The 18,373-nt window shown below is 40.9% G+C and overlaps 1 protein-coding gene across 11 annotated transcripts in view; it reads left to right on the forward strand.

Annotated features, from left to right (window-relative positions):
• Positions 1-633: 633 nt before the first annotated feature.
• The window catches only part of rbms1b (RNA binding motif, single stranded interacting protein 1b), a 55,990-nt gene continuing 38,250 nt past the window's right edge, over positions 634-18,373 (forward strand). For 4 of the 11 annotated variants that reach the window (XM_080785031.1, XM_080785033.1, XM_080785035.1 and 1 more), the window contains exon 1: positions 17,253-17,542. In XM_080785031.1, coding sequence (XP_080641157.1) covers positions 17,492-17,542 — 51 coding nt within the window. In that variant the 5' untranslated portion in view covers positions 17,253-17,491. Of the gene's footprint in view, positions 795-17,252; positions 17,543-18,373 lie in introns of those variants that run through there. The other 7 variants (XM_080785034.1, XM_080785026.1, XM_080785028.1 and 4 more) reach the window with 4 other exon arrangements.

Raw genomic sequence — 18,373 nt, forward strand, 5'->3', positions numbered from 1 at the left:
GCATTTTAATGGAAAATGTCTATGTTATTTATCATGTAATAAGTTATGCATAGCATATTTAGCCTACACACTGCAACTAGGTTAGGGAACTGCATGGGCATAACTAAGTACTAACTACAGATGTTTTTGAAATAAATGCAGAAAATAAATGAACAAAAATGACCTTCCTGGCTGGGTGTATGAGAGTTTCCTGTTTCTGAGAGAGGAAGTTCTCCATGTTCCTTTAATTCATGTCACAGGCTCACAACAAACGGGGAGTATTATTAGAAATCTTTGTTTGGAGACTCGATAAACTGCTGTCTTGGGTTATATGTTGAAACATCAATAATAATATAAATATACTAAAAATATTGAACTAACAAACAAAGCAACAGGTAGACTATATGATATACGCAAAACATGTTTAGGCTACTATTAAATAGGCTATTATAAACGGTCGTGTCGGGGGGGGGAAATCCAGTTCTCCCTCTCAACGCAGATATGATTTCAAACTTGTAAGCATCAAAACAAATACAACAATTAAAACAAGTCATGTGTCCACTCCACGCAGAAATTAAGAATCCCCTTGGAAAAGACTCAAAGAGGCATATCCGCAGTAAGAGCTAGGTGAGGTCCACCTCCACACTCCACCAAGACACAGAAATCAACACTGAAAAACGTAATCGCTGGAAATATTTAAGTAGCTACTAATACCCACCAGAGGTTAACACATTTCTATCTTCATGGGAAAAGTGTGGAATCAACAGATGTACCCCCAGTGCTCTTACTACTATCCTCAATACCTGCAGACGAAGGTAGGCTGGTTACTCCGCTAGATTGTGTGTGTGTGTGTGTGTGTGTGTGTGTGTGTGTGTGTGTGTGTATTCGGCTACGGTACTCGTACTGTAGCATTCGCTGTCTCGAGTTCGGATTGGAACTGGAACAATATGCCTGCTGGATGCCATGCCACTGCCAGATAATAATGAAGCTAATCGTGTTGTCTACTATAGGAACAATGCTATGCCTTGTCTGAGTGTCTCGTCTTCTATTTCAAACTAAAGCTAAACTATTAAACTCAATGTTTTTAATTGCCTCAGCATGCGATTGGCGTTTACGGTTTGTGAGAGCTGACGTACAAGAGCGAATTGTGTTTTACCTTTTGACGAAATCTTGCAGAATTGCCCTCAGACAGTTCACATTGTAAATAAAAGTACGCTCGTTTGTCCCTATATTTTAGTATAGCCTAGTCATGCGCACATTTTCAGATTAATGGTGTGCTATGCTGATGCACTTCAGTTTGGGGTTTACCAAAGGCTTTTATATCTACACTATATTATAATACAAAGCACCAGTGTGAGAAAATGAAACAGATATGGGAATATGAGGTTTGGAGGAAAGTCCCTGACCTACAGGCATATCAGCTAACATAAAGCAGATCCTATGTTCTGCAGTCTGCAGTCGAGAACAGTCTGCATTACTAAAGCTCATGAAAGTTTTATCAACATGGCTGCCTATTAAGTTCCTAGGTTGGTACTAACAACCAACAGCAAAGTAATGTTGATATATTTGATCAAATTATTAAAACATATAGTCTACACAGCATAGTGGATGTTGAGCCACAAAAATAGACTATAGTTGAACAGTAGTCAATTAATGTGCAGAATGGACCTATTCATTCATGGACCACTAAAGAGGATGTAATATACGGGGACAAGGTCATTCATTTGACTTAGATGTGTGTGGCATAGCTTTGACACAAAAGTAGCTTTCAAACCTGAAGAGAACACTTCTTAAAGAGACTGGGAAAAGTGATGTGATGGCACATTGTGTGGCGTTCATCTCATACTGGGATCACTCAATGCTCATGATTATCCCCATTATGCCAAGTGGTCATACAAATCAATCCTATTTTGAGTATATATATCTTATTTTACCTTACATGACAGACATGTGAATGTAAAATAGCGTACAGTAACTTACATTTTGGATTTTAGGGAATTTAAAGTGGTTAACATTTAAAGACTGTGTATAAAGGCCTTACATTTTAAGGATAATTACTTTGGTCACAATTCCATATCAGAAACAGAAGTGATTGTTGAGCTCTAACTGTGCAATTTAGAGATATGTGTGATGGTTATATTTTGCTTGGCTTGATTCCCTGTCAACATTAGCCTTTAATCATTGACAAGGTAAATGTATTAACTCCCATGGGACTTACATGGTGAGCGAGCTTGTGGACAATGGCATTATGCTGAGGCTGAAAAGCCCTATACAATGTTTACAATAAAGTTTGGAGAGTTGCCTGGCAGCGGAATGTACACAATGAAACAGCACCGTGGTGCTGCTCTCTATGTCCATGGCAGGCTTAAAAGAACTCCCTTTGTGCTCATATGATTCTCATTCTTAGGACTTTTGATGCGGGCAAAATGAGGGTCCAGCTTCACAATAATACCTTCAATGCCACTAATAGTCAATGTCAAGTGTTTCCTTTTACAATAGAGGAAGCGATCAAACAGCCTTAATTTGTGTGAAGGTGTCTGAGCAATTTGAATGCATTCATAGTACTAGTCTGCAGTCTTCTGTATGTGAAATCAAATCAGTTCCCAAAAAGATACGCATAAATAATTAATTTAAATGTGTCAGGATGATCTATGATGCTTTTTAATATAATTTCTTAAAGAAGGCTATATTATTTCTTAAATTGCTTTTATTGGGGGATATGAATGTTGTTGCGGTTGAATGAAATTACATTTCCAGTTCTCACCAACGCACTTGGCTCATTTTGTCATGAGGCAATAACTTATTTATGAGATCTACAGATAAACATCTCTAACATCAGGCGGCTCCAATGATGATCGATTTCCTCCTTCGTGAATGTTTCATGAAAGCGCTCACCACTTATTTTTGTTACGTTGGGAGAATATGCCATGACTGACTGTACAATAACCATGTATTTTAAATTTATTTTCCAGGGATGTAGATCTGAAATATGAATGCAACAGAATTTCAGGGCAGTTGAGTGTATATGCATGTCATTAACAATTATTTTATTTTATATGATGAATATACTATAAATCATGAAATTAATCAAACACAACCTGTATGATCTGTATAACCTTAACCAACATGCAACTGACAGCAAATCTACAGTGTTTGTTTGATACCCAAAACCCCCTAATACTAGTGAAGTTATAGATTACCTATCACAAGAGCAGAGTCTTGTTTGTATTTCATGATAGAAGTGAGAGCATGGGACAGATGGGTAGAATGCGGTCTTCTATCACATAAATACAATAAATACATGTCTTCTGTTACACTTTAAGCCACTCTGCCCCAGTCGCTTCAAAGATGTAAGCCACGTATTAATTCATTAATTCATTCAGAAATCATTCATTCAGAAAAATACTGTTGATCAGAGCAAGCTATATGACTCATGCTACTACAGTCATGTTTGGACCACTAGTCATGCATAGCTGAGCTGAGCGGTTGTACTGTACACACCTCGATTAAAGGCAGAATGGTAAATTTGAGGCCTTCCTTCCTGTGTGACGCATACACATAGGCACCCGTGGCTCTTCTTTTGTGGCTAGGCCGCTGTTCTAATGCTTGTGAGTTGACGAAAATGCTCTACCAGTGTGTCACAGAGGTATTTTGAACCTCCACCCCCACACCACCCCCGACACACACCTTCCATCATGGCAGGAAGGTAAACACTGAGCTGCGTGCTTCTAAAAGCTTCCTGGAGCTGCTGAAGATCCTCTGTCCCACGCTGGAGAGGATTGTTGTGTTGAGCAGGGAATATCTGTCTCGCTCTGTGCATTACAGTCTTCGTTTATAATGACTCTGAAGTCATTCTGAGATTTTATTTGCTTTGATAAAGCTTTATCTTGGAGATGCTGGTAGGGATTGAGTGATGGACTGATTTAATTTGTAAGAGATATTGGAACTGACAGCACTGTAAAATCACCTTGATCAGAAACAAGATTTATATCCTTTGGAAATGCCCTGGCTATGTGTGCACACACAGACTGCACATGTGTTGTGTATGTGGCTCTCATCTCTTAGTGTAATTTAGTAATTAATTATCATACAGAATACAGATTCTATGTTTGGTTGTGCACAGACTGCACACATGTGTTTGTGTGTATGTGGCTCTCAGTATGTCTATGCACATTTACCTGTATACCTGTATATCCTGCAGAGGATGGGTGTTCACTAGCCTTTTTGTTAGCTCAGCAGACTCTATGTCAACACATATAGCGATGCAATATATTAATGCTTTATCAGTCCATAAAACATACCATACCCGTGATGTTCACTTGCAGTTTCAGTAAGTGATACATTATGGGTCATGTGTATGATACCGTATGTTCAAAACACAGAACCTGTGTTTCTCCAGATATGATTGTATCCAGAGAAACACTTTGATTACATGGTGTTTGTGAATGGTTTATCAAATCAAAGAAGATTACGGCTTATTAATATCAAGACTGCAGTGATCAGTGATGACAGCTTTTCCTTTAAAAGGGTTTGGTTTTATTGTTTAAAAGGGTTTGGTTCTGTTACCCCTCTGTCTGCCCTGGTCCCTTTTAACACACAGTGACCTGAGTATAGAGTGCTGAATCAGACCTCTCTTCCCTCTGGTGACCTATTGACTTCACGTGGTGGCCTAACTTGTACCTCTCTACATGCTCTTGTGGTGACCTTTGGAGTCATTTAGGATGACACCAATTAGCATATCACATATCACCCCTATGGATTTTCATTGTGCCAATCTTTAAAATGCTGCAAAACAGCAGTGTAGGCTGTAGGGGAAGTTCAAAATAAGGACACTAGGTTGTTGATTTTGTAGTGGGCACACAATTGGAATTTCACTATGTTAACGTAGCATTTTTGTGGTAAAGTATTGGTTTCTGGCTGATGTCAACATTTCCCTGTTTGCAATTGTAGAAATGTTAGATGTTCTTTTTCACAAACTGTTCAGCATGTTGAGAACATATAACATACAAGAGAACATATAAGAAGAGCATGATACTCATATGTAGAACTAAAGAAGATATGGAACTTAAGTTTCCTGCCTTTCATCTGTCTGGTCAAATTATGGGTGTGTCCAAGATTACAAAATATCTTGGGCATACCATAACAGATACCTTAGAGGATGACGAGGACATGTTTAGACAGAGGAGAATGCTTTATGTACAAGCCAAACATGTTGGTCCGTAAATTTCACCATTGTACTACGGATGTTAAGGTAAACCTCTTTAGAGCTTATTGCACCCCTCTCTACACAGCTCCACTGTGGGTAAAGTACAAGAAGGAGAGCTTACGCAAACTGCAAGTAGCCTATAATGACTGTCTTCGTATCCTGTTAAAAAAACCAAGGAGCACTAGAGCCAGTGGGCTTTTCTGTTCATTGGGACTCACTACTTTTCATCTGTTGAGGAACTTGACATTTAAATTCATGAGCAGGCTGGATCGCTCACTGAATGGACTCATTGGTATAGTTGACAGACCCAGGCCGTAGTTCTGTAAGGTACACTTCTACCATCACTGGTCTAGAGTAGTAACCTGTGGGGCTGGGTAAATGTACTGTATTTTTATATGTATATGTCGTATTTTTTTTATTTTTTTTTCGTATTGTGATGTACTGTCTTACCTTGTGGGCCACGAGCCTGTGTAAAGTTTATATATAATGCACCATGGGCTTGCTAAGGTAGATACCCATACCCATTTTTTGCTGTTCCATTATACCTCAAGGACAAAGAGAGAATTAACTGGTCGATGGTCTACTCTGCTCTCTACGTCTTTGTTCAGGCTGCAGGCCGGCAAATCTGATATATTTATTTTGTTTTTTTAGGACTGACTGTCTACATTGCAATTTGCAAGTGCTCAGATTATATTTGTGTATTCAGAATCAGACACTGTCTACCTATCTGCATTTGTTTGCTGTGGTGACAATGTCACGGCATAGGGATGGGTGAGCAATGAGCAATGGTGTGTGTGTCATACGACGGTATCACTCGCTGGAAAGAGCCAATCTACAAGCTCACATGTCGCATCAAGATGCATTGTGTTGTGAGTGACACTCCCATACGATGAAGTATAAATCATGGTTTCAGTCAGATCCACTGTCCGAGTGTCGAGATTGGTAACCAACCTGGTAATGTTGTCAATTCGAACCCGGGCTCCCCCAGAGTTGAAGTGTCCTTGAGCAAGACACTGAACCCCTAATTTCTCCCGATGTGCAGGTTGGTGAAGTGAAGCATGTGATTTCCTACTGTAATTTTTAATGTTACTTCAGAATTTGTTACATTTTCTCCCAACACAGACGGGGATTTGGAATGGGAAAAACACTTCTGTGACCGGGGGGCGTGAGTTTGACATTAAGACTTCCGTACTCTATTCTATGCTGAACTCAGTGGCCGCTTCGGAAAAGCTGCCTCTACTTTTGGGAAGCTCACAGAGAGAGTGTGGGACAATAGCAAGCTTCACTGTCCACACAAAGGTACAGGTGTACAGAGCTTGTGTCATCAGCACACTCCTGTATGGTCGGTATAGTGAAACCTGCGGCGGCTAAACAGCTTCTACCTTTCCTGCCTATAGGCGTATGCATCACCTGGAGGAATATGATCACCAATACAGCAGTCCTGGAGTGAGCACATCTTCGCAGTACTCTCTCCTGAGGCAGCGACGTCTTTGCTGGCTGGGCCATGTCCAGCGGATGGATGATGGTCGCATCCCAAGGACATCCTCTATATGCGGAACTATCATCTGGCAAGAGACAGATTGTCCGTCCCCATGCAGCTACTCTACAAGGATGTCTGTAAACAAGACCTCAAGACATTTAACATCAGCCCTGTGACGTGGGAAGATGCAGCACAGGACCGCCTTCAGTGGCAGTAGGCACTCCACAGCGGGCTGTTCACATTATGAAACCACCCTGGCTCAACACACCATGAAGCAAAGAGGACAAAGATGAAGCAAAAATAACTGGACACCGCCACACCATCAACTATCCCAGGACCGGCCTACATGTGTGTCATGTCATCTGCGGCCGAGTCTGCCTCTCACATATTGGTCTTACTCTTCTCAGCCACAGCAGAAACTGCGCCAAGACCTAACTCCCGGCACAAGATGCATGTCTATGGTCTTCTGAGACTGCGATGCACATGATGACACTTTCAGACATCCTGCTACCCTAATAGAAAGGGGTGCATGAGCACCTGGCCGTTCATTCGTGCTCTATCTCCGACCAAGCCACACTTCCACCACACATCTCTCTATGCAAAATAAAACCTGCACACTCCCACAAAAGACATAGACTACATTGCATTCGCCAAAAATGTCTTATTTACTGTTTAAATATTACTTTTCTGAAACACGCTATTCTTGCTCAACCTCAACAGCCTACGTCAGAATCGTCATGTTGGCGTCTACTACGCCAACTACGTTCACTTAATGGGGCCAGTCCTTCACAGTGACACACGCGTTACATCAACCACGCGACCGGGATGGTTTCTACCTCTCAATGTCGTGCCTACTCTACACTGCCATCCCAAGTCCCCTCCCCCTTTCACTGCTCCTGTGTGTGACCTGTGAACTACTCTCTGACTGCACTGTGGCTTGATTTATACTAGAATTTCGCCCGCCTTCGGCGGGCTCATCCCAGTGTCGTTGCAGCGCAATATGGGAAGAAGGAAATTGCCGGAGTTGACAGAGTCCACTTCATGTTTCAGCTGTGTTTTTAAACTCAGTAGTGTGCCCTGCAATAGAGCGCCGCAGTCCCCGCCCCCTTTCAGAAAAGCGAGTGGCCCAGGAAGTGAAAGCCCCATGCATTCTGCCATCGGCACTTTTAATATAATTTATTTAAAGACGGTTACGCCGCGGACAAAGCCAATTCGGATCGTGACGAATCATGACAATGAACACAATATTTTGGGACGATCAAATCATTAGAAAGAAGAAAAGAAAGTCAGGAGACAACACTATTGTTTTATTTTTCGTCTTATAAATTATTTGATCGGCCCAAAATATTGTGTTCATTGTCATGATTCCACCCAAGGTTTTTCACTCAACATTGATGGATCCACTGTTACACCCTCCACCCGCATCCGCAACCTTGGTATCATTTTTGACCCCACCCTTTCATTCCTCCCCCATGTTAACCAAGTCACCAAAACCGCCTTCTTTCACCTCAAGAACATTGCCCGTCTCCGACCCTCTCTGTCATTTTCCGCAGCCGAAACACTCATCCATGCTTTCATCTCATCCCGCCTTGATTATTGCAACAGTATCCTCTACGGCACCACCTCCAAAGTCCTCAATAAACTGCAATATGTCCAGAATTCAGCTGCCCGCCTGCTCACCAGTACCCGTTCCAGAGACCATATTACACCTGTCCTCCGTGACCTTCACTGGCTACCGGTTAAACAAAGAATCCACTTCAAAACACTCCTGACCACCTACAAAGCTCTAAATAACCTGGCTCCCCCTTACCTCTGTGACCTCCTCAAACGCCATGCCCCCTCTCGCTCCCTCAGGTCTGGTGATGCAAACCTCCTCGATGTCCCCAAAACCAAACTCCGTACGTGGGGGGACAGAGCTTTCGCCTTTGCTGCCCCAACCCTGTGGAATGCCCTCCCTAAGGCACTCAGAGATGCCCCCACCCTTCAAACCTTCAAATCCACCCTCAAAACCCACCTCTTCAAAATTGCCTTCCCTAGCTAACCCTTTTCACTGTCTTTTAATGTTCTTTAGCTTTTAGTGTTATTTTTCCTTTTCTTTCTATTAAAGTTGTTTTTAATTTGTTGTTACCTCTGTAAAGCCCCCCCATGTAAAGCGTCTTTGGGTACTCAGAAAAGCGCTATATAAGTTTGAGATATTATTATTATTATTATGATTCGTCACGATCCGAATTGGCTTTGTCCGCGGCGTAACCGTCTTTAAATAAATTATATTAAAAGTGCCGATGGCAGAATGCATGGGGCTTTCACTTCCTGGGCCACTCGCTTTCTGAAAGGGGGCGGGGACTGCGGCGCTCTATTGCAGCTGGAGGGCGACGCGACACACACACACGCCCACACACACACACACACACACACACAGAGCGATGTGTGGATAAATCAGAGATTTGGGAAATGTGTTCTGAATGGGCCTGAATATATGTGTGTAGGCTGCAACAATGATTTCATAAAGTGTAGTTTAGTTTTGAACAGGCAACTAATGTAGTGATACACACACACACACACACACACACACACACACACACACACACATGATTTGTCGCTTTTAATTGATTGTTTGTTTTTACCTTGTTGTACAGCACTTTGTAACTGTTGTTTTGAAAAGTGCTTTATAAATAAAATTTACTTTACTACTTACACACACACAGACAGAGCGATGTGTGGATAAATCACTGAGATTTGGGAAATGCGCACGCAAGCACAGAATGCACGGCGTTACAGGAATCTATAGGTCACCCGTTTTGGTGTGACACACACGGCTTCCACATTTCGCTTCATACTGGGTGAAAGTGTCCTTCCAAAAATTATTTTTTCGCTCGAAATTGTTATTCACAATGACATTGAGTTGAGGTGTTTTTTTAGGGTAATTGTTGCATAAGCGCTATTTCGCACTGGAGTCCCGTGAGGCGGGCAATCTCACTCCCCTCCCCTGTGTCTGAAGCAGCTAGCATGGAAGCTATATGTAACATTTCCCTCCGAGTGCAGACAACCATGCCGTTATCCACGCGTCCATCCGATAGCTTTTAATGTAAATGTCCCATCCACTGAGCAAAAGCGATATAAGCGCCTTATTCATTCACACACACACACACACACACACACACACACACACACACACACATGCACGCACGCACACACACGGGCGCCTGCAGACCCTGCTCCCAGCGAGTGGCGAGTGCTGCTGCTGCAAGCAGTGAGTGTAGAGTAGGCGTGGCGCAGCATTAGAAGGGCGCAGCAAATACGACATTGAGGGGTAGAAACCATTCCGGGCGCGTGGTTCATGTAACATGTGTGTCACTGTGAAAGACTGGCCCCATTAAGTGAACGTAGTTGGCGTAGTAGACGCCAACATGACGATTTTGACGTAGGCTGGTGAGGTTGAGCAATAATAGCGTGTTTGACAAAAGTAATATTTAAACAGTAAATAAGACATTTGTGGCGAATGCAATGTAGTCTATATGTTTTCTGGGAGTGTGCAGGTTTTATTTTGCATATAGAGATGTGTGGTGAAAGTGTGGTTCGGTCGGAGAAAGCTGTTGGATAAACGGCCATGTGCTCATGTACCCCTGTCTATTAGGGTAGCAGGATACTGTACTGCACTCCTTAGTATTGCACTGTACTGTAATGTTGTCCTCTGTACTGTACTTTACTGTACGTCTTTACTGTACTGTACTGTACTGTTGTTAGTGTTGTTATTGTTGTTTTTCTTATAATGATTATTATTATTATTATTACATGCATTATTGTTCTGATGTGAGCTTGTTTGTAAATGAGTGAGTTTACAAAGAAGTTTATTGTTATTATTATTATTATTATGATTATTATTATTAGTATTGTTATTGTGATTATTACATGGATTATTGTTGTGATGTGAGCTTGTGGCTGACTGACTATCTAGAAAATGAAAACATGGCACTTCATTTAAAATAGGTTACAGACCCCTGTTATATGCGCTTGTTTTGGGATTATTTTTATAGACCTATTTACTTGTTTCTATGAGACATGGCAACAGCAGCGAAAGGCATCCACGTCTTTCTCTTGTGAAATGCTGAGATTAGAAACGACCATAATTATTTCATTTCTCAACCTTAAAAAATAAATAAAGACATCTCCATAATCCTTGGGAAGTGTGTGTAGCAAAAGTAGTCGGCATTGTCATGGTTGAAAGTATTCATGCAACACTGACGCTGTAAGCTGTGTGATGCTAACGCGCTAACACCGTTAGCATGGTCTGTGTTGGTGAAAGGGAAAAGGATAGATATGAAACTACTGGCCAACATTATTGTTCTGATGTGAGCTTGTTTGTAAATGAGTGAGTTTACAAAGAAGTTTATTGTTATTATTATTATTATTATGATTATTATTATTAGTATTGTTATTGTGATTATTACATGGATTATTGTTGTGATGTGAGCTTGTGGCTGACTGACTATCTAGAAAATGAAAACATGGCACTTCATTTAAAATAGGTTACAGACCCCTGTTATATGCGCTTGTTTTGGGATTATTTTTATAGACCTATTTACTTGTTTCTATGAGACATGGCAACAGCAGCGAAAGGCATCCACGTCTTTCTCTTGTGAAATGCTGAGATTAGAAACGACCATAATTATTTCATTTCTCAACCTTAAAAAATAAATAAAGACATCTCCATAATCCTTGGGAAGTGTGTGTAGCAAAAGTAGTCGGCATTGTCATGGTTGAAAGTATTCATGCAACACTGACGCTGTAAGCTGTGTGATGCTAACGCGCTAACACCGTTAGCATGGTCTGTGTTGGTGAAAGGGAAAAGGATAGATATGAAACTACTGGCCAAAATAAATGTCATAAAAAACACAACACCTAAAATCGGAATGTGATGGTGACCTATTGAGCACAAACAGACAATCATGATTTGCTTGCTGGACCTATAATTAATTTATGTGCATTACATTTCCACCTCGCACATATAAATCAAGCCACAGTGCAGTCAGAGAGTAGTTCACAGGTCACACACAGGAGCAGTGAAAGGGGGAGGGGACTTGGGATGGCAGTGTAGAGTAGGCACGACATTGAGAGGTAGAAACCATCCCGGTCGCGTGGTTGATGTAACGCGTGTGTCACTGTGAAGGACTGGCCCCATTAAGTGAACGTAGTTGGCGTAGTAGACGCCAACATGACGATTCTGACGTAGGCTGTTGAGGTTGAGCAAGAATAGCGTGTTTCAGAAAAGTAATATTTAAACAGTAAAGAAGACATTTTTGGCGAATGCAATGTAGTCTATGTCTTTTGTGGGAGTGTGCAGGTTTTATTTTGCATAGAGAGATGTGTGGTGGAAGTGTGGCTTGGTCGGAGATAGAGCACGAATGAACGGCCAGGTGCTCATGCACCCCTGTCTATTAGGGTAGCAGGATAGCAGGATGTGCGAGGTGGAAATGTAATGCACATAAATTAATTATAGGTCCAGCAAGCAAATCATGATTGTCTGTTTGTGCTCAATAGGTCACCATCACATTCCGATTTTAGGTGTTGTGTTTTTTATGACATTTATTTTGGCCAGTAGTTTCATATCTATCCTTTTCCCTTTCACCAACACAGACCATGCTAACGGTGTTAGCGCGTTAGCATCACACAGCTTACAGCGTCAGTGTTGCATGAATACTTTCAACCATGACAATGCCGACTACTTTTGCTACACACACTTCCCAAGGATTATGGAGATGTCTTTATTTATTTTTTAAGGTTGAGAAATGAAATAATTATGGTCGTTTCTAATCTCAGCATTTCACAAGAGAAAGACGTGGATGCCTTTCGCTGCTGTTGCCATGTCTCATAGAAACAAGTAAATAGGTCTATAAAAATAATCCCAAAACAAGCGCATATAACAGGGGTCTGTAACCTATTTTAAATGAAGTGCCATGTTTTCATTTTCTAGATAGTCAGTCAGCCACAAGCTCACATCACAACAATAATCCATGTAATAATCACAATAACAATACTAATAATAATAATCATAATAATAATAATAATAACAATAAACTTCTTTGTAAACTCACTCATTTACAAACAAGCTCACATCAGAACAATAATGCATGTAATAATAATAACAATAATAATAATAATCATTATAAGAAAAACAACAATAACAACACTAACAACAGTACAGTACAGTACAGTAAAGACGTACAGTAAAGTACAGTACAGAGGACAACATTACAGTACAGTGCAATACTAAGGAGTGCAGTACAGTATTATAATAATTTATAACCCATCCGTTACTACATGTGCAGGGCACACTACTGAGTTTAGACTTTTTATGCAGGGCCTGGGAAATAAGGCAGAATCTTTTGTTTGTGTAAAAAAAAAAGGGAATATCAACAAAACATATCTGTTTATTGTACACAATGCAATATTGAATGCAATGATATGGTGTGTCCTGTAAGCCCATGTGGGCTGGGCGCCTTTGGTGCATGACACAAAAATAAAGAAATCTATCTATCTATCTATTCAGGCCCATCCTGCTACCCTAATAGACAGGGGTACATAAGCACATGGCCGTTTATCCAACAGCTTTCTCCGACCAAACCACACTTTTACCAGACATCTCTATATGCTAAATAAATTCGCCACACTCCCAGAAAACATATAGACTACATTGCATTCGCCAAAAATGTCTTATTTACTGTTTAAATATTACTTTTCTCAAACACGCTATTCTTGCTCAACCTCTACAGCCTACGTCAGAATCGTCATGTTGGCGTCTACTACGCCAACTACGTTCACTTAATGGGGCCAGTCCTTCACAGTGACACACGCGTTAGATCAACCACGCGACCGGGATGGTTTCTACCCCTCAATGTCGTATTTGCTGCGCCCTTCTAATGCTGCGCCACGCCTACTCTATACTGCTCCATAGACAGCGACTCGAAGTCGAACAGCAGCAGCAGCTCGCCTCCGTCACAATTTAAAGCCCACAGCACTGCACAGCCCCACACCCAAATGAATCGAATTAATGAATAAGGCGCTTATATCGCTTTTGCTCAGTGGATGGGACATTTACATTAAAAGCTATCGGATGGACGCGTGGACAACGGCATGGTTGTGTGCACTCGGAGGGAAAGGTTCCATATAGCTTCCATGCTAGCTGCTTCAGACACAGGGGAGGGGAGTGAGATGGCCCGCCTCACGGGACTCCAGTGCGAAATAGCGCTTATGCAACAATTACCCTAAAAACAACACCACAACTCAATGTCATTGTGAATAAGAATTTCGAGCAAAAAAAATATTTTTGGAAGGACACTTTCAACCAGTATGAAGCTAAATGTGGAAGCCGTGTGTGTCACACCAAAACGGGTGACCTATATAATCCTGTCACGCCGTGCATTCTGTGCATGCTTGCGTGCGCATTTCCCAAATCTCAGTCATTTATCCACACATCGCTCTCTGTGTGTGTGTGTGTGTGTGTGTGTGTGTGTGTGTGTGTGTGTGTGTGTGTGTCGCGTCGCCCTCCAGCTGCAATTGCGAGTGTGCGCTTTGGCAGACTTTTTATGCAGGGCGTGGGAAATAAGGCAGAATGTTTTGTTTGTGTAAAAACAAAAAAGGGAATATCAACAAAACATATCTGTTTATTGTACACAATGCAATATTCAATGCAATGATATGGTGTGTCCTGTAAGCCCAATTAGCCCATGTGGGCTGGGCGCCTTTGGTGCATGACACAAAAATAAAGAAATCTATCTATCTATCTATTCAGGCCCATTCAATTAATCTATCACTACATTAGTTGCCTGTTCAAAACTAAACTACACTTTATGAAATCATTGTTGCAGCCTACAATTTACAATTTACAATTTAGGCATTTAGCAGACGCTCTTAATCCAGAGCGACTTACATTAAGCAAGAACAAAAAAGCATGGGTATACATCACATAAAAACATTTATCATGAAACATGCGTAAGCTAAGAAAGTAACAGTGGAATATCTATAATGAAACTATACATATAAGCTATACATCTATACTACTATGCTATACATATGTACTATGACGTGCTATGACAATAGCACATACAATGCACTTATGCTGTCTACATAACATGCTATAAGACTGTATCAAATGCTATCTAAGTCTACAGAATTGCTATCTAAGGGGGTGGGCTAAGTGCTATGGGCCATGATGGAGTCTGAAAAGGTGGGTTTTCAGACTACGGCGGAAGATTGGGAGTGATGCTGCAGTTCTGACTGCAATGGGAAGTGCATTCCACAGTTTTGGAGCCAGAAGGGAGAAGAGTTTGGGACGTGTGGAGTGTTGTCCCGGCGTTTTTAGTGAGGGTACTTCCAGCTTCCCTGCGTTGGCTGATCTGAGTGAGCGGGAGGGTTTGTAGGGTTCGATCATACTTGCAAGATATGGGGGAGCCATACCTTTGGTTGCTTTGAATGCCAGCATCAGAGTTTTGTATTCTGTGCGGGCAGCGACCGGGAGCCAGTGGAGGGAACGGAGCAGGGGGGAGACATGTGAGAATTTTGGCTGGTTGAAGACCAAGCGAGCTGCGGCATTTTGGATCAGCTGGAGAGGTTTAAGTGCACAAAAGGACACTACACACATATATTCAGGCCCATTCAGAACACATTTCCCAAATCTCTGATTTATCCACACATCGCTCTGTGTGTGTGTGTGTGTGTGTGTGTGTGTGTGTGTGTGTGTGTGTGTGTGGGCGTGTGTGTGTGTCGCGTCGCCCTCCAGCTGCAATTGCGAGTGTGTGCTGTGTGCAGGGCACACTACTGAGTTTAAAAACACAGCTGAAACATGAAGTGGAGTCTGTCAACTCCTGCAATTTCCTTCTTCCCATATTGCGCTGCAACGACACTGGGATGAGCCCGCCGAAGGCGGGCGAAATTCTAGTATATTTAAGTTATGGAATTAATTGACGTTTTAATTGAGCAACAACAGGAGTGGGTACTTCATCCTGGTTAAAAGCACAGCTGTGCTGTAGTCCCCACATGCCTCAAACAAACAAGGTTTCATTATTGTTACATCTTTTTGGCTTTCTACCCATTTCTTTCTCTCCAAGTTTAGTCGTGCTTAGATAAACTGCAGGGTGCTTTTAGGGCATTAGCACAAGGTTATCTGTATTTAGCGTAGGCCTGTCATATCCTTACTACTGGTATGCAGGCCTACCTGGGCATTGGTGGATGTCTTTTCATACACTTGTAGCTTGAATAATTCCCGGCCGACAGAGCACACTGGTCTTACACAAGGCAATGTTTGATTCACGTTGTGATAGATTGATAATTGAAGAAACAAACCTATTTACCCTGGCAGCAAGTGGGCATTCATTTTTTGTCATACAGCTGGCATTAATACAAGACAAAGATAACCTCTGTCCAAACTTAAATCAGGAGAAGGTGGAGTTATGTGTGGGTTGATCTGGTTCGAAAGACTATAAAGGCAGAATGAAAGAGGTTGTGTGGTGCTCGTGCCTTTCTGAAGGTCACCATTAATTCACATTCTCCACCACCAGTGTTGGTTTTCCAATCAGCAGTTGACAGCAGTGGGTGAATTGCTTTTGATTTATAGCTTAGCCTGACCCCTGTATATTCTCTAGTCACTATACCAGCTTCAATAAAGAGCTCCCCCCTATCACTCACATTTAGAGATACTGTTGTAGACTTATTATGGTGTTCCTGCTACCATGGAAGCCACCTCTTTCAATCAAGCTTAGAAAAATAATGCCTACATTAAGCCTATATATTGAAACAAAAGGGATTTGGGATTTAATAAAATCCCAAATTGGCTGTTTGGAGATTATTTTTGTATGAATTGGTTGATACAAGGATATCTGATTTTTTATTAAGTTTTACATTTGTATTTACTATTTTGTAAATATTGATGTAAAATGTACATCTGTACATTTCCCATTAATGTACATAGGCTATTTTGAGTTTGTTTAATGATGAATGAATAATTTTGAACAAGCAACATTTTTGTTACACAATCAATTTGCTTGATCAAAGGGCAGGCGACAAAGGGCTACGGGACAATATTTAAAAAGCTGTAAACCTGTGTAATAAACAGGTATCCTGGCATTTAACGGAATCATAGAGGTGCTAGTCTTGTTGAATACGGTGAACAATATAAACAGCTAGGTGATCCAATATGGAGTTACATTTGTGTAATCTTTCGTTTTTGTAAAGAACTTAAAACAGATTGACACTAAACTGGTCAAAATATCACACTGATGGCCGGCCGCACTGTGGAATGTTAAGTATGCATTCTCGACTGTACTAACGCTAAGGAAAGGTGAAACATTAGTAACAAGATTGTATCATTTAGATAGCGTGCTTAATGAAAGCAGTCGCAAGTATCGGTATTTACTTTTAACGTGAAGTTGACCCCATTACATATTGTTAGAATAGAAAAAATATAAGCAATTGAATGTATTTTATTCCGACGGACAAAAAAGAGAATCCCTGTACCGGATGGCAAAATGGTTTCTCCCACCGTAGCAGGGGCTGTTCTGCGTAGGACTGACTGCAAATCAATGAACCTAGTCAAACAAACGGGGTTGGGCAATTGAAGTTGGTACTATTCACGGAGATTTACATTACCGTGTAGTAAGTTACCAGTTGAATATGCTACAGTTATGCATATAATTCTGTTTGCGTGTGTTTTAGTCGAATAAGGCGGATATTTATGTGGTCAATTGTATATGTTAATAGTTAGAAATAATTAACTATAGGCTAGGGGGAAACAAGGTAACAAGAAAAAAACGATCTTTACTATCGGACCGAGGATGATTTTTGCTAATACTGGCAACCCCCTGAGGACTCCGTATCGCAAACAGGTAAATAACCTTGTATTTACAAAGTCCAACATACCCACTAAAGCTGACTTGGGGAAGTCGCAAAACAGGTCTGAGAGAGCTTGCTGCCTGTCACCTTCATCTGTAAAAACTTACCCATGAATATAACCTCCCGAACAGGTTATATCGCTTTCTTTACGTGTTATTAAATGTTTTTTTTAAAGACAATGTCGTAGGACTTCAATGTAAGATATTTTGTATAGCCTAGGCGAGAGAGATAACCTTAATGTCGATTAAATTACACGTCTATGTTTCGGATAAATATAGGCAGAGTTGTATGACCGTATATGAGTTAGATTTACTTTGGTGTTTTTGGTGAATTGCTAATGTAAACCCAGACCAATTAAATGTTGATTGATGTTAGAAAAACAAAACCTAGCCTATTGCATTCTGATAACCTTGGATGGTATCTACGTATCTATGATATCTATGTATTTTATCGAGTTTGACTTTTACTTGATATACAAATGTCATGTCAAAATCACATATCACATATCATATATAACAGTCTTGACCCAAGGCTAGTATCTTTGCTGTAACTATACAGTAGTTAACTATAGTTATATTTGATCTGTAACTATTATGGGTTACATATCAAATTAATTTGCCCAGAAAATGTCATTTCAAACAGCAGCTTCAGAGAACTTTCTTAACAATATTAATGCTTTTTTGTTCATGCTATACTCTTGCCTGCACCACTGTAGATTTCTATAAACTTCTATTCTATATAAGTGTAATGTCTGTGTATGTACTATGTAGGCCTATGTAAGATAGTGTTTTCATAATGTTCTTTCTTGGGAGAAAGATAGCTCT

Source organism: Protomyctophum bolini (genome assembly GCF_963924005.1).
Source record: "Protomyctophum bolini genome assembly, chromosome: 16".
NCBI lineage: Eukaryota > Metazoa > Chordata > Actinopteri > Myctophiformes > Myctophidae > Protomyctophum > Protomyctophum bolini.